Source organism: Bos grunniens, chromosome 15 (assembly GCF_055505025.1).
Source record: "Bos grunniens cultivar Pamir isolate PY7600 chromosome 15, Bosgru_T2T1.0, whole genome shotgun sequence".
NCBI classification, from domain to species: Eukaryota; Metazoa; Chordata; class Mammalia; order Artiodactyla; family Bovidae; genus Bos; species Bos grunniens.
Window position 1 is genome coordinate 26,571,860 of NC_141179.1, and position 22,278 is coordinate 26,594,137.

Sequence of the window (22,278 nt, forward strand, 5' to 3'; positions counted from 1 at the left end):
TTTAGCCCATAAGCAAAGCACCAGGTTTATACTGTTCTGTAACCTAAACCGGGTATTCTTCTTGCCAACCTGGCCCAGAGATAGAGAGATTTGCTTCAGGAAAAGGAAACAAACAGCAACTAACATTCATGTGATTACTAACAAAACTGAAAGGTCTCTTCACAATGATGCGCACAAGATATGCACAAGGAAAAGTGAAGTTCAGTGTCATTTAAGCTAATCTCTATTCAAACCTCAGAGATAAAACCATTTGAGCAGTAATTTAGGACTGAATTAACTTGTTTTTTCCCTCCCTATCTTTGAAGCTTTCGTTATTTAAGTGTTTCTGCAAGAAGCAAGGTTCCCTTCTATTCAGAAGCTGATGGTGTGTAGTAACCTCTGCACGGCTCGGCTTATCCCAGGCTGATAATCAACAAACAGCCAAATACATACCACATCTGACATACAACCTTTTCCCCCAAGACTGTCCCCAAATACTCCATGATAATCAAGTGTTCGTATCACTGAATTCTCGTGCTACAAAGCCTTCCAGTAGCAAAAACTGAACTCTGCAGAGGCAGGACACCAGCCGAGGGAAAAAAAAAAATAAGAGAAGAACCGTGGCAGATATTCGTATCAGATAAAAGCTTTGAAAAGATCCTTCAGATAACAAGTTTAGCAGTTAGACTGAGAAACAAAGATTTCATTTTTTTAAAGGCAAGTCGCTCAGTCGTGTCCGACTCTTTGCGACCCCATGGACTGTAGCCCACCAGGCTCCTCCATCCATGGGATTCTCCAGGAAAAAGTACTGGAGTAGGTTCCCATTTCCTTCTCCAGGAAATCTTCTTTCTTTTTTTTCTTAAGCCAGTAACAATTCACCCCAGATGTAATCAACTAAAATGCGATCAGCCATGATAGAGGGAGAAGCCTGTGTTTAGAAACGCAGTGCTGCTCCCAAAGTCAACGCTAATGTTAGCTAATAAAGACCCGGGCTTCCCTGGTAGCTCAGCTGGTAAAGAATCCGCCTGCGATACAGGAAACCCTGGTTCAATTTCTGAGTCCGGAAGATCCCCTGGAGAAGGGGTAGGCTACCCACTCCAGTATTCTTGGGCTTCCCTGGTGACTCAGCTGGTAAAGAATCTGCCTGTAATGAGGGGGACCTGGGCTCAATCCCTGGCTTGGGAAGATCCCCTGGAGAAAGGAACTGCTACCCACTCCAGTAATCTGGCCTGGAGAATTCCATGGACTGTATAGTCCATGGGACTGCAAAGACCTGGGTTTTAGTGCACTTCCTCCTGGCTCCCCGGGGTAGGAACTTCTTAATAACTGACACAGCACCAACAGCATGAGCATTAGTTGCTCCTCTAAGGCTGCGGTGCGTCTTTTGGAATCTTCAGAGAGGCTAATCTCATGTGGGCCAAGTCAGCAGTTCCAGATGAAGCCCCCTAACTCTGACTCTTCCAAAGTCTTCAACTCCTCAAGGCTTAACATTTTGCCCAAAAATCTTAACTTAGCCAGCTTGTAATTTTTTAATTCAATTATGCTGTTTTCAAGCTATAGTAAATGTCAGTATTCCAACACGCACTGCCAAACAGGCATAATACATTTTCAGCATTCTAAGGTTTAAATTTTTCATTAAAATATTGGTGATAATATCTACACACTGTGGCTTACTGGAACGAAATAAGAGTCATGTCTATACCTGTAAAGCAGAAAAAGAAACGTCTGTGTCGGCATACATTTTAGATAAGCATGTATTAGTTAAACTGGAAGATGCAAAGAAAAGAGATTTATTCTCAAGGTGGGCAAGGGGATTCAGCCGTCCTACAATTATAATCCAAAAGAGTTAAGAGAAAAACTGAACAGAGCGCAGATTTATGCAAAGGCAACCAGCTGAAGGCTGATCAGTGGAACCACTTTCTTCCTCAGTTTCACTGGAGAATCACCAGTCTTCCAGTCTCATCAGGGTTGGGCTGAAAAGTAATAAGAAACGAGGGCAGTTAGAGAAGGAGTGAAAGAGCAATTGAGGAAGGAACAACCTAAAGACAAAACTGTGGATTCTGAATCTGGTGCGAGGAGCAAGAATTTGAGATTAGGTTTTCTGCTAGAGCAGTGTCATGATCCCGTCCAGGAAAAAATTACAGCTGCGGTTGTTGTTGTTCAGTCGCTAAGTTGTGTACAACCCTTTTGCAATCCTGTGGACTGTAGCCCGCCAGGCTCCTCTGTCCATGCGATTTCCCAGGCAAGAATACTGGAGTAGACTGCCATTTCCTTCTCCAGGGATCTTCCCGACCCAGGGGTTGAACCCAAGCCTCCTGCATTGGCAGGCTGATTCTTAACCACTGAGCCACCAGGGAACCCCACAGCTGTGGAAGGTGGACTTAAATTCTGACTCACAGAGGCTGGGAGTAGGGAAATCAGTAGGGAGCTTCTGCTAGTAAAACATGGTTTGGAGAGGACGTTGAGGCGTCCCGAAAATATAGTAGAGGAATAATCAGCCCCATTTTATCCCATATTGTTTCTGTCCAAGGGTGAAAGCTAAGGAAGAGAAAAAAAAGACTCCAAATTTCAGGGCCTTGGAGACCAGGATGACAATGGTGTCATTCATTGGCAGTAATAGAGACTCTGAGGAAAGTTGAGACCTAGGATGAAAGGTTCAATTTCTGACATGTTAACTTCTAGACTATTGCTAGCCAAGTGGAGATGTGGTACAGACAAAAGATGGGGCCTGGGAACCTTTTGTTTTTAGGCAGATTCCTCCCTGCCCCCTTGGGGGACCTCATAACTTAATTCTAACTTGATGTCACCGTCTAGTGCGGGATGGCTCAAGAGGATTTAGAGTGCCTGCCTACCTTACCACGGAAGACTGCCAAGAGCAAGCTACTTACTTTAAGCATTTTTAAAAGTCCATGTCACTAGAATATCAACTTCAAACACTGAGTAGCATTTAAATATATATCAGAGCACTTTCATTTCAAGCCTATTTAACATTTCTGAAATATCTAGATCAAAATGTTGGGTCAAATGACTGTATTCCAGTAAAACATCTACTAAAAGAAAAATTTTCACCATCCCACATCTCTCGTAAGATAATCACCCCATTCAAGACACCTGTCAGTCATAATAGATTTTCCTTCCTGCTTGTCTTTCCTGAAACCTTACCGTCAAGTTCCTCTTTTGAGTAATAATAAAGGCCACATGTCACTTGTGCTGTGCATGTATATAAATACCTCCATCTCCCTTTCTTCTAACCCTAGTTCAAGGCCAACTGCTCCAAAGCTTTTGAGAACCAGCACTGGAAGATCTTCAAAGAGAAAGTGCCCATTAACCACAACAGCAGCTGCTGGCTAGAACCTGCAATTTAAATCTCTGAAAAAGAAACTGTGGCTTCTGAAATTTAAACAAGGAGGTGCCACTTGTAATTACAAACATTCCAGTGGGTTCCTTCGTTCATTGATGGTTTCCAAACAAAGGCTTTTTATTCGATTTTGGTGGCGCTCCCCAAACCCTGAATGTAGGCATTCCTTTGTGCTTTTCTGGTGCCCAGGCCAACTCAGAAAAGGGTACAGGAGGTGGGTTTTACCTGGCCAAGACTGCTCCAACCGCCGCCCCCTCACGCCCCCGCCAACTATCTCATGTGTAATTCTTGTTTGGCTGGAAACCAAAAACCCAAATGCTTCAGATTTATAGTCTACATTAAAAACATTTAAGTAAGAAGCTCTTAAAAGACACACACACACTGCGTATGATAACTAGTGAAAATCTACTCATTAGTTAGCACAGGGAACTCTACTTTAATGCTCTGTGGTGATTTAAATGGGAAGGAAATCCAAAAAAAAAGAGCAGATATACGTATAGCTGATTCGCTTTGCTGTAAAGCAGAAAATAACACATTATAAAGCAACAATACTCCAATAAAAAATAATTTTTAAAACTAAATTAAATAAAAGACACACACACACACCCTCACATTTCAAGAACTTTGGAAAATGGAACCAACCTGTTTTCCGAGAAACCAAGAAAGTTCTGAAATTAACCCCGAAATATTCAAACATTTCTAGCTGAAATTTTTAATTTACATTTTAAATTAATGGACAAATACTGAGAAGTAAAAACAGTTAACATTTTCTCTTCCTACCACCCAGTACCCTCTTTCTACAAAAACAAAGCCCAAATACTTAAAGCTCCAAATGGGTTTCCCACACCAAAGAAGGCATTTTGTGATCATTTCAGTTACAGAATACAAGCTGAAATTACCACTTAGCTAATCCAAAAAAAAAATTTTTTTTTTCTTTTAAGCCATATATTCACAAAACACCAAGGCATTTATACCACGGAGACATTTAAAGAAAAATATACTGAATGAGGGTATCTCACAGCCATCGAACTAAAATAGCCTTTCCTACAGAAGTCTTCCAATGCAAAGTATTCATTATGAGAAAGTCTAGAAATGGCCAATCTAGCCAAGGGTGATTTCCATAGCTTGCCACAGTTGAGGGATTAGCTACAATTACTGCATATTTACACAACCATATTTACACAACAATAAAACTCATCTTATCCAATCCAAACAAAACCTTGCTCAAAATAAACCAAACCACACGAAAAGGTCTCTTCAGTGCAGGCGGTAATCACGTAATCACCCTCTGGCTTCTCTACTGCCTGCCTCAGCTCCTACCCACTGTATCAAACCTTCACTCCACTTTCCGGGGTGCAGCAAGACTAGGGCGACAATTCTACCAGTGGAGAAAATGTACATTCAGCTAATGATACTGTGCTTTCAGGTGTACAAGAAGAGCCGTATCTTAAAGAGATTCGTTCTAAAGTAATTTATGGAAGAACTGGTAGGATACGCAGGATTTGTTAAAAATTACCTGGGACAAGGAGGGGGTATACCGAAGGTTGATGGACCATGGATAAATAATTATCAAACCATATGATTTGCACAGAAGGTTAATATGGCATTCTTTCTCCTTTTGTGCATCATTGAAATTTTCCATAATAAACTGAAAAAATAAAAGAAAATACAATCAACATAAAAAAGGTCATCTTGCAACAATAACATAATTTTTGTCTTTAAGAAATTCTCAGCTTTGTCCCAGGCTTAATGCAAAGGACAAGTACCTGGTAAGAAAATCAAAGATGCCTTTTTTGTTCTTAAGGGCCATTTCTTTATTCTTTAGTTACACGGAACCAGTTCAACTGTTAACATTACTCCTTGAAATGACAAAACAGAGGCTTAAAAGTCTAAAGCTGAAGCTTCTGTGAAGCCTAGTTTTCACGCATCTGACTTAGGACCGCAATACAAATCCAGAGCTCTCCCCTCTGCAGGTGCTTTGAACAACATTCACGTGGTGGCTGCTAGATAAAGTCCACAGGCTTCAAATTCACTTGTCAACACCACAGACAACCTTACCAAAAACTGGTCCTTTCTGCCCAGAGATTACACCTCTGATCCATTAGTTTATTACCGAGAACAACAATTATTCCTGTGGCCTTCAGAATACGAACTCTTCCTACCAACGATGATGGCTAACCCACGATGCAAATCCCTTACTGGACATCCTCGCTGGGAGATGGGAGAGACAGTTCACAGGCTGGACATCAGGAGACCAGCTCCTCGTCCAGGAAGCATAGCTAACTGAGCCTCAGTTCAGTCGTCCTTCCTTCTTTGGGCTTTGGCTCCCACACTGCAAAATAATGAGATTTTACCGATGATTTCTAATTCCTTTCCAAAATTCCATGACTGTAAGACACTGTGATTCCTCAACAGGTGATATGAAGAAAAAGAACCTTGCAATAAAATGTTACAAGTTTCTATTACATAATTTTAAATATGACTGACTATGAATACTGGGTGAACTTCTGTATAAGTGCATATATACACACATATGCATGTGGCTGTATACATATTTGTGTGAGTACACACAAACACATGCACACACAGGCTAACTGATACCATCAGGTCCTTATATGGGACTAATTGCTTACAACTCAAAGCAGCAAATTTTCAATACTGCAACAGATGTCGCTGTGTGATTTCTCCTTTCTGTCCTGGATTTTCTGTTAAAAATGCCCAGCGTGATGGTCAGTACTATTCTTCCCAAGAAAGAGATACAATATTTGAATCCTTTGGATTTATTTCTCATAAAATTTCTTCATATGCTGGTAAATTTCCATTCAAATCATAGCATTGATTCGTTTGGCCCAATTTAAGAGATTCCCCTGAATAAAAATGGGCCTTTTGTTAACACGCAGGCACAAAACCATTTTTAAAATGTAAATTCTAAGTGGCCAGTTAAGCATCAAAATATCACATACAGAAACCGAGAGATTGCGTTTATATTCACAGCAATATTATAAAGTTTTTAAAGCCGGAAAATCACTTAGCAATATAGGCCAAGGAATAATTAAAAAAAAAAAAAAAAAACCTCACTTATGTTTAAGGCCAAAACGTACCAGGTGTGGGCAAAAGGCACTGAAAACTCCAAAAGCACCTTTCATGATCATGAAAATTTTGGATTTTAGTTTTCAAAGCATTTTTTTAAAAATAAATAATAAGGCTAATACTATAATTGCAAGACCTCTTACCCGTTTGACAGTCACTATCAACCACTTTCTGACACATGTCATAGAAAAGTGATATCTCTTTCCATTCAACCAATATATCCAGCAACAACCATCCATCTCAACAGGTAGCTTCCACTTTCTTCCGCTTAAATTCAGAGCTGGGAGAAAGTATTTCAAAATCTCCCTTTTAGACCCAGGAAACCATTACCTTTGGGGGTTTTAGAGGGAACCAAGCGAGCTGAGCAGAGCAGGCAGGGAGTCCAGGGAGCCGAGTCCCAAGTCGGATAAGAATATGAAGTCAGGAAACCAGAGAGGAAGCGCCAGTGTCCTGCCTTGGCTCTTCCCTGTCCCACTCCCCTTTCCCAGGAGGGCCATTGGGGAAAACTGGATAAAGCATGTACAACATCCATATGAATAAAGCTCTTTGTTCCGGAGCACTGCCTGCTCTTTTCTTCCCCCCTTTTTCCGTATTTGTTCATTTCAAAAGATTGCTCAATGGGTCTCTTGTTCCACCAAAATGTCCCAGGCAAATAATGCAAGCTTGTCTCGTCACACAAGTCACTAAATGAAGCCTTGTGCGTCTCCAGTGACACACTGTAAATATAAAGTGGCATTAATGAGGGATATTTTATCAAAGCTATCACAGACAAGTGTGAGTCCCTCCCGTGGCTACTGGATCTGATGCAGGGAAAGGCGACAATTGCAGGGCGGCACTTTTGTAAAGTCTCTAACCTTCCCCCGTACACAAGCCCCAACAGGCTGCGACAAGCAGAAACTCAGCCCCTGGGCTCCCCAGCAGGCTACCCACCCCCACCCACTGGCCATCCTTTCTACTGCTGAAAAAGGGAAAAGGAGGGTGACCAACCAGGGGTTCACTGAGGGTCAAAAACAACAGCATGCCAGCATCCCAAACCTAACGGTCATGATTTACACTGAATGAGCTTTGATGATCCCATTTTAGCTGCATTCCATTAACATCCATTTCTTCCAAACACCACAAGAAGGATGGGAGATTTTCTCCAGGGGATAGATGGGTTCAGTTACAGGGGAAGAGAGAACCTGGACCCCACTGCACAATAGCCCTAGATGGCTACCCTAGTGAGGCTGTGAATGAAACAAGCCTAATGAAGTTCAAAGGCAATGCCAACAGGTTTCTCTAACCCTGGAGTAGGAACTGGAGACTTCAGAGAAAGCTTAAAATAAGAAGAGTAAGGAAGAGAAGTCCCTGGGTCCCCACCTGAAATCTACTTTCCGGGTCTAGGACCTGGGGTTAGGCCAAAATCCCTTCTCAAATGGAGCACCAAAATACACATTAAAAGCAAAGAAAAAAGATTTAAAGAAAGTTGTCTCGTCCCCTCACTACAAATCAAACCCAATTACTTTCTAATTTGAACACAATCTGATAACCAGCGTACAAACAGGGATGTACACAAGAGCAAGAAGCTGCTTCCATGGTAACTGGCAACAGAATTTTCTTGTAGCTTTGACACGCACGGTTGAGCTCCAGACCGCTCCTTTCCAAGTCAGCATACAGCCCTCGCTGGGGAAGGCAACTTCTTACCGCGAGATACTTACAAATAGAGTACTGCCGCTACTACTCCGAGCCTTCAATGAGCAGGCTGGACAGAGGAGGTATAATCTGATCCTGTTCTGCTGCCAAGCGGCATTGCACGGCTCCCATTTTTACTCCAAAAGCAATATCCCTGGCCAGCGCTCCCCCCACCCAGCCCTTTTTTTTTTTTTTTTTTGTTGCAGCCAATACAAGTCTATTGTTGCCTTTATTATGCGCCAGTTACTGAGCCTGTACTCACGCTCACGTTTAAACAGCACTGGCGCTTTTTACAATGCAGCAGCAGAGGGATCTCGTTCAGAAACATTTTATTGAACCCATCCAGTCAGAGACATCACCCGAAATGAAGTTGTAACCACAACGGCATTGGCTGAACCCAATTATCTCGTAACTCATAAATTAAGAATTCACAGTGGAAAAACACATAAACAACATCCGGAGACAGTGACAGGGACGAAAAAATCCTCAGCTCTGGAACTGAAGCTGCCGCCAGATTTCCACCCCAATGGATCCCCGATAGGTTTCCCAAGCCGAGTTCCCTTGCAGACCTGTCCGGGGAGTGGGGTGAGCAAGCACCCCAGCATTCCCCCAAATCCAGAGCTGGCGCTCCGCAGATCTCCCCATTTCCTACGGCGTGTCTCCTGCGGTGTTTACGTAACTGTGTGTCCTCTAGCGTGTAAACAAAAGGCACAGCCCAAGTGGAGAAGCGCCCCGGGAGCCGCACCGTGGCCCCAAGAGCTGCGCCCGCCCGGGTCGGGGGTTCCGCAGGTGGGGGCTGAGCTCTCGGTGTCCTCCGCCACTTGTTGCTCGCGGGTCCTGCGGCTTCCGAGCTTTGAGGAGGGGCTTTGCAGGCGCCGAGCCCTGCTGCAGCCCCTCCAGCATCTCCCCGCCCCCACGGCCCTGAGCCTGGGAGTCCTGGCTTCTAGCTCCCGGCCCGCGGCGGGCGGCCAGGGGCGCGGGGACGCCGCGCGGCCGCGGAGCGCGGCGGTGGCGGGAAGGGGAGGTAGGGTGCAGCACGGCTCGGCTCTCCGCTGGGGAAGAGCTCCGGCTCCCTTTTGTTAGCAAAAGCAAACACTGCCCTCTTCTTTCCCGACCGCGCCAACGCGCCGCGCACACGGGCAGCCACACAGCGTGCTCCTTGCCGAGTGCTCGGCGTCTTTAGGGAAGGAGCCGGGCGTGCAGAGCCGCCCCTGGGCAAATTCCCAAGACGGCTCGGCACACAGAGGGCGCCGGGAGGCCCGCAGGGTGCCCGACTGGCCGCAGAGGCCGAGAACGCTCCCTCCACCACCCCCGAGCTGCCGAAAATGACAGGCGGGCTGGAAATCCGGTGTCCCTGCTAGCGGCGGAGGACGCCGTGGGGCAGGCGGGTTGCGGACTCCCGCTTCTGCCCGCAGAGGCGGCGACAGCAACCGCCCCCCGCCCCCCCCCCCCCCCCCCGCCCATGGGGCCGGGCCCGGGGAACTTTCCCTGCCTGGAGCCCGGCCAAGGAAGCCCGCAGCCGGGCAGAGGGGGCGGGGGGGCCGCGATCCGGCTGGAGGGAGACACGAGGGGCGAGCGGTTGGGGACAGGGGAGGAAAGGCAAAGCGCGGGGAAAGCGGGAGCGATCAGACCAGACGAGTCGGGATGTCCTGTGGACCAGTGAGGAATCGCGCAGGAGGCGGCCGCTAGTCAGCCATGGGGAGGTTACGGGGATGGGGAATGGGGGGCCCGTTGGAAAGGTGGGGGCGAATGGGCAGCCCTGGGAGGCGGAAAGACCTGCAAGTTACGCGGACGGCAGCGAGTTTGGGAGGGTCTGGAAGGTTTGCGGGGGGGTACCTTCGATCCATCCCCTTCCCCTATATTCTCTAGCCCCCGGGGCCCCTCATTCTCACTGCACTCCGCACCAAGCAGGGGAGAAAAGGTGTGGGTGCAGCCATCCCCAAGGGCTCTAATTCGCACAGAGCTGGGCAAGGAAGAAGGGATTTACCGACCCCCTCAACCCTTTCCATCTCAGCCCTTGAGTTTTCTCTTCACATTCCCTCCGATTTGGATTTAGGAAGTGGGGGAAGGTTGTCATGGAAACGTTTCCCCCCTCCATGGCTACGGCCACTGGAGCGCCTTAAGAGATTTAGGGGGCCAACGGGCCGGTGCCCACACCTACCTGTGGGGATCAGTGCCGCGGCAGAAAGGAGCAACAGCAGAAGCCGGAGCCGGAGCCCGGGAGGCGCCGCCGCCGCCGCCGCCGCCGCCGCCGCCGCACACTGGGGTCCGCTCGGCAGCACAGCACTCGCCATGTCGGGCACCTGCCTCAGACTGGCGGCGGTGGCTTCCTCCGGAGCCCGAGCGAACCGCTAATGAGATGCTAATGACATGCTCTGGAGGCGGAGTCCCGACCGACCAATCACGTCGCCGAGAGCCGAACCCGGCTCTCGGAGGATTCGCCCCCTCCCCCACCCCTCCCCCTGGTGCTGGCGTTCGGCGGCGCGCCCGCGCCACCTAGGGGCGGGGCCAGGGGGAGGGGCGTATGCAAATATGTTTATGTTAAAACTCGTTTTCGCTTCCCTCAGATCCAGGAAAAAGTGTTCTCCTGGGCCCCAGGCGTGTAAGGGGCTTCAGCTCCGGGGGCGTGGTCTAGCTTCCTGTACACCTTTATTAGGAATGTTTACAGCCATCGCTCCAGGAGACCGACGACGAGAATCTCCCCGGGAGGCTCCCGTGCCCGGTACACCGGGTGCAACCGGCCAGGAAACCAAACGTTGCAAATTTCCGTCACTCGCCTTGCACCGAAGGAATAGATCTTTGGGAATCGGGGGCTGTTCGAGAGTTGAGAGTGAGAAGGCAGGTCCCCGGATTGACAAAACAATCTGGGAGAAGTGCATGCGTGCTTTGCACGTCCGGCGGAGCGGGAGAGCCCGCTCAACAACCTAGCGGTAGACTTGGGCATAGTTGGGAGAAAGGAGCCGGAATCCGGCTCTCGGATTTTCGAGTCGGTGTCTTTGCGGTAGATTCTCGGGAAAGGTAGATCGAGGAGGGTTGACTCAGGATCCCCCCAGCATGCTGAAGGCCTCCTACCTGGCTTTAATATATATGTCACAGATGTGTATTTACATAATGCACATGTGTTATTAGATATTTACGATTACACACACTCAACAGAAAATCTTTTCTGTGAAGATTTCGGGGTGGAGGGCGGAGGCATGGGATGTGAAGAGAGGGTCTGCCATCGTCTTCCTTCAGGACTCGAACCCACTCCCCTTGCCGCCCCTTTGCCGCTACTCGCGCCTCAGATGGCTGGGGACCAACAGGTGTTCTGAGCTTCCCACTTCTCTGGGAGAAAGAAGCCCTAGGCTGAAGCGACTCGCTTCTCCGGACTCGCTCTCCCTCCCAGAAATTGCCTTTGCTTTCTTCTCAACCAGGCAGCCGGCTCTCTTGTTTGTCTGCTTTTTAATTACTTATTTTCTTCCTCTCTAGAAGATCGTGTGCGCTCTGACCCTCTGTTGCTCAAGCATCAAATTGAAGGACGAGCCATATTAAGTGTAAAGGTTTATAATAATTTAAGTATTCATAGAATGCAGAACAATAAGATGTAGGAAATACAATTTGCATAATAAATATCAATATCACAACAGCTAAAACAAACCGTGACAAATTATCTGTGGCTAAATGACCAAGAGATTACTGAATGTAAATTGCTGTCTTGAGCTATAGTCTAGAGGAGCCCTCTGTCCTCATCTTGCTAAAAAAAACATAATAAATAAATAAATAAATGTTACATATCAAAAAGGAAATCAAGATCTGCCAACCCACCAGATGAGTTACACTTAAAAACAGCCTCCTATTATCCATTATACATAAACTAATTTCAAGACTGCCCTGTCTTCACAGCCCTGGATATTCTGCTCTGTAATTACAGGCCCTAATACATGAACTGCAGGCAGTCCTCCAGAAGTCAAAAAGCTCCAGCAGGCAGATAGCACTACAGGAGGCTGGAAACCATCACCACATGGTCACTGGGATAATGTCCAGTCGGCAAAGTCCGACCTATTCTTATCACCCCCGGAAGGAAAGCTACCTGGATCAGATTAAATGCAAAGCAGTGTCCCACCATGATCAGGAGAAAAACACTGACACCATATGTATGCTGAAAGACTTGGCTCAGATGGTTAAGAATCTGCCTGCAATGCAGGAGACCAGGGTTTGATCCCTGGGTGGGGAAGATGACCTGGAGAAGAGAATGGCAACCCACTCCAGAATTCTTGCCTGGAGAATTCCATGGACAGAGGAGCCTGGCAGGCTATAGTCCATGGCGTTGCAAAGAGTCGGATACAACTGAGCAACTTAGTTTCAGGTTTTCAAGGTCCTATATCCCAGTAAACCTAGACCCCTCAGTTCAGTTCAGTTCAGTCGCTCAGTCGTGTCAGACTCTTTGCGACCCCATGAATCGCAGCATGCCAGGCCTCCCTGTCCATCACCAACTCCCGGAGTTCAGTCAAACTCATGTCCATCGAGTCGGTGATGCCATCCAGCCATCTCATCCTCTGTCGTCCCCTTCTCCTCCTGCCCCCAATCCCTCCCAGCATCAGAGTATTTTCCAATGAGTCAACTCTTCGCATGAAGTGGCCAAAGTGTTGGAGTTTCAGCTTCAGTATCAGTCAGCCAAAGTATTGGAGTTTCAGCTTCAGCATCAGTCAGTATAAATGTATATTTACTATTATTATTATTACTACTTTGCACTTATAGAGTTCTAAGTATTTTGGATGTGTAGTCTCATTTAATCCTTAGAACAATCCTCATGGCATAGTATTCTCCCCCATCTTGTATTTTTTAAATGAAGAAAGATTAAGTGATTGCCCCAAGGTCAAAGTTTGTAAGGTGCAGGCAAAGCTTATGCAATTAACCACTGTATTATACTGGGCATCAATAAATATTTGTTAAATGAATGAATAAATTTCACATTACAAGGCATGAATAATAAGCTACATTTTTAACATAAGGTGAAAATGTGCCAGCAACTCAGAAACGTGGTTTTTAAAATAAATAAATAAATAAATAACAGGAGTGCATTATACTCCTAAGGAAAAGCATTCCTCATGAGGCTGTAACTCCAAGAAAATCCAGTCAGGCCCCAGCCCTCCCACACGAGGAACACAGAATGGGGACATTGGAAGATGCGGAGTGTTTTCATATCCCTTCATTCTCTTGGCACATCAAATGAACACCTACGCAGATTTCCAGTTGGCAATGAACAACACGGGACGTTTCTGTAGGAAATGCTAATGCTGTATGACTTACCTCCCCAGAAGAGTACAAATAGCTTTAGAAACTTCCACCAGAAAATGACACCCTTGCCATAAGTTTGAGGAACTTGCACATCAGATTTCCCAGGTCATGGGACATCTTGAGTGCTAGGTCTTCATGGAAAGAACCAGAACTGAAAATTTAGGATGAAGCTGTTGCAACCCTATCCACTAGCCACACTCCTCTGCCACCCTCAGCTCTTTCACACTGAAGATCTCGCCAAACGATTTAACATATGGAACATGTGAAGAACGTATCAAAATTCCTGCAGCCGCTAAATACAAGTTATGACTACTCTGGATTTCTCATAGTAAAGCTCGTCATTTTCTGCTTCGTGGACTAGAACTCCTCGCCAGCAACGAGTTCCAACATTTTTCCCCCAGCTACGTGAATTTAACCAGTTTTGAAAACCAGATGGTGTTTTTGCTATTTATAACTGATAATCAATTGTTTTGTGAATTTAATTTTTTAAGAAAGAGCTGAAATAGTTATCAGAATTACAATCTGGGTGCTGCTTGTATTAGAATAAAATTACCAGAAGCACCAAAAGCCTGGCTCTTTTCTTATTTACATAAGAAAACGTGGCAGAGCAAGAGAGAGAGACCCTCCATTATTTGCCTTCTCTAAAACAGTGGAGAAACAAGGGTAAACATAAATGAAAAATAAACATGAAAGCAAGATTCGTGTTTGGGGAACACATCAGAGACAATCAATAAGAACTAGTGACATTTTTTTTTAATGCTAATTATTTGAGTGTCTATGTATTGTTGTTGAGTCGCTGAGTCGAGTCCAACTTTTTGCAACCCCATGGACTACAGCACACCAGGCTTCCCTGTCCTTCACTATCTCCTGGACTTTGCTCAAACTTATGTGCATTGAGTTGGTGATGCCATCCAACCATCTTATCCTCTGTCACCACCTTCTCTTCCTGCCTTCAGTCTTTCCCAGCATCAGGGGTTTTTCCAATGAGTCATCGGCTCTTCACATCAGGTGGCCAAAGTGTTAGAGCTTTACCTTCAGCATCAGTCCTTCCAATGAGTATTCAGGATTGATTTCCTTTAGGATTGACTAGTTTGATCTTGCTGTCCAGGGGACTCTCAAGAGTCTTCTCCAGCACCATAATTCAAAAGCATCAGTTCTTTGATACTCAGCCTTCTTCATGGTCCAACTCTTACATCCATACATGACTACTGGAAATCATGTATTGAAACAACACAAATTATTAGGGAAAAGAAAACAATATTTGGCATCAGCTTTGGCCTTGCTCCAGGATTATTTGAGTACCCATTAAAGTGGTTTAATCAGTTTACAGACTAAATGCTTTTGTACCCCCACCCCCAAATTCAAATGTTGAAGCTCTAACCCCACCCCCTAATGTGGTGATATTTGGAGGCAGGACCTTTGGGAGTTATTTAGGTTTAGATGAGGTCATGATGGTGGAGCACCCCTGATGAGGTTAATGCCCCAGGAAGAGACATCAAGGTGTTCTCTCTCCAACATGCAGGCCTGAGGAAAAGTCATTTGAGTACAGCTGGAAGGCAGCCATCCCAAGCCAGGAAGAGGGCTCTCACCAGAATCCAACCACACTGGCACCCTGATCTCAGACTTCCAATCTCCAGAACTGTGAGGAAAGAAATGTCTGTTATTGAAGCCTCTCAGCTTATGGCATTTTGTTATAGCAGCCCAAGCAGCCTAAAATAATCCCTAGGCCTCAGCTTCCATTGTCAAAAGGTGTATTAAAATTATAACAAATGTCAGATTTTTGTGGAAAGTCTTCCATAAATTAAATTAGCTGTATGTTAGATATTGGACTGGAGAGACTCCTGGTCTACCTAGTAGACATCTCACCTATACTTAGATTATTAAGACCAAGCAATTCATCTTTGGGAGCATGAGTCTGTGAATCTTTGTGAAAAATAAAGCCAGGTAAATACATATTATTATCATTACTACTATTATTATTTTGTCTGTGCTGGATCTTTGTTGTGGCATATGGGCTCTTCATTGGAGTATCATGGGCTTAGGTGCCCCACAGCATGTGGGATCTTAGTTTCCTAATCAGGGATGGAACCCACATCCCCTGTGTTGGAAAGCAGATTCTTAACCACTAAATCCGCAGATTAGTCCCCTAGAACCAAATCTTTAAGTTAAACACTTTACCCACAAGTTTATTCTTCTAGAATCATAAAGTTAACAATAAACCCTTGAATATCAAGAGTTGAATATCAGTGTGAAGGAAAAGGAGGTTCCAGAGTAGGTTGCAGAAACTACTACACAAACACCAAGTCAAGAAGCAGCCCCGATGGCCATGGAAGGGTAATTTGTCATAGAGACTCATGTCATAGTTTGTTCCATCATATCTAGGAATATGTAAACATGGCTGATCCAATTTTATATTCAGTAAAAGGGAAAAAACATATAGCACACCTCAGTGGAACAGTCACAGTTAAGTTATGGAAATACAAAGATGAATAAGAAACTACTGTCAAGGAACTTAAGAGGATAGTTGGGGAGACAGATGAATAGCACAGTTTTTATATATGATAAGTGTTTTTATCATATGTGCACAGAACTATGTGAACCATAACTATACCCAAGAGGCAAGTGTGAATGTCTGTGTATCAGGGGAAAATTCACACAGAATATTCATAAGCTGAGTGCTGGACATTGAAAAAGACACCACAGAGTGGACAAGGACAGAGGGAGAAGATGTGACTAAGGAGGTCATTTACAAGGCCCCAGATCTTGGGAAAATATGGATCTCTTAGGAAAGTTTAGGATCATAGGTTACCAGAGGATAGATGCCAAGAGAAGAAGCCAAGGAAAATATACAGGCACCAGGGAATGCCTTGACTGATATGCTAAGAAGTTTTAATTGTTGATGATAGGTAATGGGAAACCACTGAATAAAGAGAATTTCATGGTCAGATTTATATTCTGGAAAAATTATGCTAGTGCTAGTATTATTCACTCAGTTGTATCCGACTATTTGCGACCCCATGGGCTATAGCCCACCAGGCTCCTCTGCCCGAGGAATTCTCCAGGCAAGAATACTGGAGTGGATAGCCATTCCCTTCTCCAGGGTATCCTCCTGACCCAGGATCAAACCCGAGTCTCCTGCACTGAAGGCAAATTCTTTACCGACTGAGCCACCAGGGAAGCCCATGCTAGTGGTATCATGCTTTTTGTTTGTCTGTTTGTTTTAATCCTTAAAATGAAGCTTGATTTGTATTTTCAGCATTTTAGTAAATATTGGTACTCAAGACAAGTACAAGGATATGGAACGAGTCCGTTTGATCGCGTCTTCTTTGTTTAGGGGAAGGACAGCAGAAAGAAGATGATTATTTCACTTTGGGACAAATTGGCTTCAAGGTGTCTTTGAAGTATTTAGCCAGGCAATAAGTCTGAAACACTGGTCTAGAACTCAGAAAATTGACTGAGCTGGGAGTCAAGGATATGTAGGCAGAGGCTGAGCCATGGACTTGAGTAGGGGGTGGGGAGAAGGGGAAGAGGAAGTCACCTAGGGAGAATATATCAAAGGACATTTGAAAAATGAGTTAGATGTATCACTCTGATGAAAACCAGTTATTTAAGGAGTGGATGGAGCTTGAGAAAGAGAAACGTGGGAATGGAGTAAAAATAAAAAGAGAGCTAAATAAGGAAGAGGCAGTGATTAACCATGTTAATTTGTTGCTACAAACAAGTAAAAAGTACATTCACAAGAATGATCAAGAGCTGACAACAGAGATGAAATGCTAAGGTCCAGTATGTGACCAATCTCACCTTCCATCTAAACAGTTTGATTCAAGTTTGACAGAACAAGGGGAGAGATATGTGCTAACTTTACTTATCTTGCCAGTAGAGGAGGAAGATGTGATTTGCTAGTGATTTTCTAATATGGAGGAAACAGCTTTAGAGTTTTCTCAATTTGACATTCAATTTCATTGACACTGACAGACAGCCTTGGGTGGGATAGAGGGAGCCTTGCAACTGAGGTAACTCAACTAATTATCACATGTAACTTTAGTTTTTATTTTCAAACTAAAATATGATTGGTCATGAGGCTGTAAAAGTTTTTCCCAACACTTTTAAAAGTCACATTACCCTGATATGATATCATAATTGTCAGATCTAGCTTTGTGATAATTTCATAGCAGTACAGTGTAACTTCCCCGGCAGCAGGATTTCAGCAAGATCCATTAAAGACAGATATTGATATCTATAGATTTTCATAAAGCTGCAAATATAAAATAGCCATATTATGAATATGAGATTGTATCACTCATGCTGCTAAAAGATGACAATGGTAATATAACTTTTGTAATGTGAGTTGTAAACAGGACAAGTTCTGAATAGAAATTGTCTTGATCATTTATCTTGCAGTCCCAAACAGGAAAAGCTTTTAGGAAAATGATCTCACAAACCCATCCTTGGGGGTCTTATGATGGCCCTGTCCAGGTTTTCATGTTTGACCTTCTAATCTCAAATGACATGTAAATCCTTCAACTGCATTTTTAATCGATATTATATTACATTCTTCTTCTTCCTGGTTATCCCTGCCTGACTAGTGGGTTACTTTGAGATTTTGAGTTTTGCACCGAAGTGCCCATGTTTATTCATTCTTCAAACTGTCGAGTTAAACCAAAGCATCATCGGACTTATATCAAACAACTAAACCCACAATTTCCAAAGGACGACACGTAATGTAGCCATGTAGCGTACATTAAAGCCGGTGCCTGCCTAAGTCCCATGTAACTTTTTGAAACTGTAGGAGCTTGTCCAAAGGGTTCCAGAAGGAGAATACTCATCTTACTCTTTTGCAGATTTAAGTAGCACTTTTCCCCCTTTTTTATAAGTTATTTCAGCTCTCCAAAGATATCTTTCTATCAGCTAGCAGGAACCCCACGTGGTGCTTTGAATATTGCCTTTTACCTGTCCCCCAAGTGAAGAACTAAAGTTCGGTTTGTTTAAAGACCATGTTTTGAAGAAAAGTAAGGCTTAATTTCAACCTTTCATGTTCATTGACAGCATTGTCGCTTCCTAAGCTATTTCTCTAAAACTTTCGTTACAGTACTAATATCTCTCTATATATTTTGTTTATGTGGCTTGGTCTGTGATGAATAACATATTTATGCAAAACTCTCAATATATCTACAAGATATCAATAGACAGAATAGACATGCTCTCATATGCTGCAGTTAATAAAATGCAGTGAAAAGCGTATAGTTTCAGAGGCAATTAGTACAGTTCATGACTTCAATTACCAAAAAAAAAAAGTCTTCATGATTTCTAATAATTGTTATTTATCTTTCATCTAAAGTGTTCCTCTTGTCTGTGTCAGCTTTGGCCCAAAAATAGCATTGCCGCTGGGGAAAGCATAGAGCTGCCGCTTACCACACTAGGATAAAGAAGAGAAATTGAGGATCAGGCCCCTAGAAACTCCTACAGTCTGCCCTTGGTATTCACAGATTCGGAGGGTTGCAGATTCAACCAAATTTGGATAAAAAATATTCAGGAAAAAAAAATTCCACTAAGCTCCAAAAAACAAAACCTGAATTTGCCATGTGCCAGTAACAATTTACATAGTATTCACATTTTATTAGGTATCATAAGGAATCTAAGAGTGATTTTTCTGGCAGAATCCCATGGACAGAGGAGCCTGGCAGGCCACAGTCCATAGGGTGTCAAAGAATCAGACACGACTAAGCATACACACATACACAGAAGTGATTTAAAGTAGGCAGGAGATTATATGCAAATACTACGCTGTTTCATGCAAAGGATCTTGGTACCTAACTGGGTCCTGGAACCAGTCCCCCATGGATCCCGAGGGATGACTATACTTCTCTTAGAGAGCTACTCCAAGGGAAAGTCAATTACCAGGCTTCTCAGTTCATACTGCCAGCCTGAGGACTATGTTTTGCTTGCTAATGCAAAGGATGAAAAAAATCTCATGAAGTTAATTCAAACTTAGGAAAGGTTAGCAATTCCAAGTTGATAAGGTCTCTGGCATATTAGTCTCCTAAAGATGCACTTTGTAAAGCAAGGTCATCTTAATATCAGATACCACCAACTCCCTCCATCTGACTCCATTCCTGTTTTGAGAGTGAAACAAGCCCAAAGAGGAGGTTCTCAGTCAGTCACTTGTCCAGCCTTCCATCTCCAAGCAATGCCTGTGGGATTTTTCCTTCTCCTAAAGGATCTTCCACGGAGGCTGAAATCACAGAGAACCTAGGAGTCTTATACTTGATGTTTAAATTGTTCTGTTCCCTCTTCTCAAACTTACAAAGCATCCACCACACTTGTATTCAGCATCACAATGTTATGCTGGTAAATTACATATGTTCAGTGTCTACTGCAAATAGAATTTCTGATTTACAGTTTACAAAATTATGTCTTCCACCCTCTGGGTTTGCATTGTGGCTCATCCAGGGGCTTTTACTCAATATGTGTTTTGTTATGAAAATGAAAAAGAAAAAAGAAAAAGCCCTCTCCTTCCTTTCCCCCCTCCTGCATCGTAAGTGCTAATAAAACAAGTCTTTTGATTTAAAAGAAATCCTATTGAGGACCTAAAGGCGTGTCATCATGGGAGCATCACTTCTTCATTATCTGATACTTTTCCCAATTGGAAGTGCTTTGCAAAAAGCCATATTCTTTCGAAACCAGTGATAAAGAGGTATTTGGAATAAATAAAAGAGCCCCTGTCATGAATCCCTCAGACTGTTAGGGATGGTGACTTTTAATGCTAGTTCCTAGGAACTCAGTCTTTTTATCTTCTAATGTTCAAAATTAATTTGCCAAGCCATACAGATGGGTTCTCTCCCCTCGCCACAATCGTCTTTAAAATCACTGAAGTTTAGACTTCGCTTTCCATATGGAAACAGAGGGGACAGTATTTCTAGTGTTTCTTCTTTAAAAAAAAAAAAACAAAAAACAGTATCATTGATTTATTTGGCTTGAATAATTGAGAAAAGAGATCTGTTTTTGCAGAGGGCAAGAGGGCTGCAGCTAAAGCATAAATATCTAGTACACAGCTGTAGCTCTACTCAATTATCTGGGGTCTGGGGAGACTCCAACCTGCCCATTTCTGTCTAACCGAGGCAGGCTAAAAACCACCCCATATGGAACTGGTTTGCTGAATCAGGTTACAATGGTCAATTCTATATTCTCATCATTTTCAAAAGATTGCTCCTCTACTTTTGAAAGGCACTGCAAATAAATAAGATGAAGAAAAGGAAAAACCTATTTTCTCCCTTGAAAGACCCAACTAAAGAGAGCTTAGTATTCTTTTTTTATTAATTTTTATTGGAGTATAGTTGCTTTACAATGTTGTGTTATTTTCTCCTATATAGCAGACTGAATCAGCCATATGTATACATTTATCCCCTCTTTTATTTTTATTTCCTTTCCATTTAGGTCACCACAGAGCATTGATTAGAGTTCCTTGTGCCATATAGTAGGTTCTTACCAGTTATCTGTTCTATACATAGCAGTGTGTGTATGTCAATCTCAATCACCCAATTCATCCCACTCCCCACTTCTTGCCTTGGTATCCATACGTTTGTTCTCTACATCTGTGTCTCTATTTCTGATTTGCAAATAATCTCATCCGTACCATTTTTCTAGATTCCACATATAAGTGATATGATGCCACGTTTGTTTTGCTTTTTCTCTTTCTGAATTACTTCACTATTTCATTCTGTATGACAGTCTGTAGGTCCATCCACATCTCTGCAAATAACAGTTTTGTTCTTTTTATGGCTAATATTCCACTGTATATGTACACGTCTTCTTTATCTAAGAGAGCTTGCACTCTTGATCCTGGTATTCCCACAAAGCTCCCCAGTTCAAAATCACTGAAAGGACACCAGGAGAACAACCCAGAAGTCACCTTAGAAGGATGGTCACCATAGCCCCTGTGTGTGTGTGTCTGTGTGTTCAGTTGCTCAGTGGTGTCTGGCTCTTTGTGGCCCCATGGACTGTACTGCACCAGGCTCTTCTGTCCATGGAATTTCCAGGCAAGAGTACTGGAATGGGTTGCCATTTCCTACCCCAGGGAATCTTCCCAACCCAGGGATCAAAATCCCGTCTCTTCCATCTCCTGCATTGGCAGGTGGATTCTTTACCACTGCGCCATCTGGGAATCCCACCGTAGTACCCTCGTCATTACTAAATAGTCTTTTTTGTTTCAGAGTATTTACAGGATGTCTTTTTAGGTCTCCCAGTTGCGATAAAACGCATCATTTTCGACACTTTGCATTTCAGTTAAACCTTTGACTCTAGAAGGAGTTATGATTTTTCTGAAGGTTAGTTGCTCATTACGTTGACTTTTAAATTTGTTTATTAGGGTGAAAATGCAGGACAACAGGAAGAAACCGATATTTTAGAATACAATGTGCCAGACTACGTGCTTGTTTGCCTTACGTGAGTCATGCACTCTCTTTTGAAAGCTCTCCACTGATAAGCGTAACACACAAAGGTCCCTTCTGGCAGAAAAATTTGAAATAGGCTCATTCTGATCCTAAAAAAAAAAAATGGTGAATGGAATGTTATTTGAAATTTTGTTGAGGGGATTCAGATTGTCAAACTGCTTCACTGGATTTATCACTGGATATACGGATATAAGAGAAAATCTGTATTCAAATGCTTTAGAAGTATTTTTCTTTGGTTAGCTTGAAATTCATTTTGACAGAGGTGTACACGTTTTAATCAAAGCTGAGACACATGGACTAAGAGAGAGAAGCATCAATATTTCCCTTAAGGGTTAAGGTACTTTTTCCTAATATCTCTTTCCATGAAGCTCAAAAGTTAAATGGTTCTGCCTTCATCTTCCTTTACAATTGCTTTCCTGGGTATTTTAAAATTAATCAATCAAGCAAATA

At 43.6% G+C, this 22,278-nt stretch overlaps 1 protein-coding gene and 1 long non-coding RNA gene across 12 annotated transcripts in view; both read right to left on the reverse strand.

Annotated features, from left to right (window-relative positions):
- CADM1 (cell adhesion molecule 1) overlaps window positions 1-10,413 on the reverse strand; it is a 353,033-nt gene extending 342,620 nt beyond the window's left edge. For all 11 annotated transcript variants that reach the window (XR_015141864.1, XM_086339344.1, XM_086339340.1 and 8 more), the window contains exon 1: window positions 10,260-10,413. Coding sequence is in view for 6 of the 11 variants with exons in the window: in XM_086339344.1 (XP_086195470.1) it covers window positions 10,260-10,392 (133 nt within the window). In the remaining 5 variants the exon portion in view is untranslated. The remainder of the gene's footprint in view (window positions 1-10,259) is intronic.
- On the reverse strand, window positions 1,754-4,847 carry LOC147357485 (uncharacterized). The gene is made up of 2 exons (XR_015141868.1): window positions 3,563-4,847; window positions 1,754-1,952 (listed from the first exon to the last, which is right to left on the reverse strand). It is a non-coding gene; the product is annotated as an uncharacterized LOC147357485 (long non-coding RNA).
- Window positions 10,414-22,278: the final 11,865 nt, after the last annotated feature.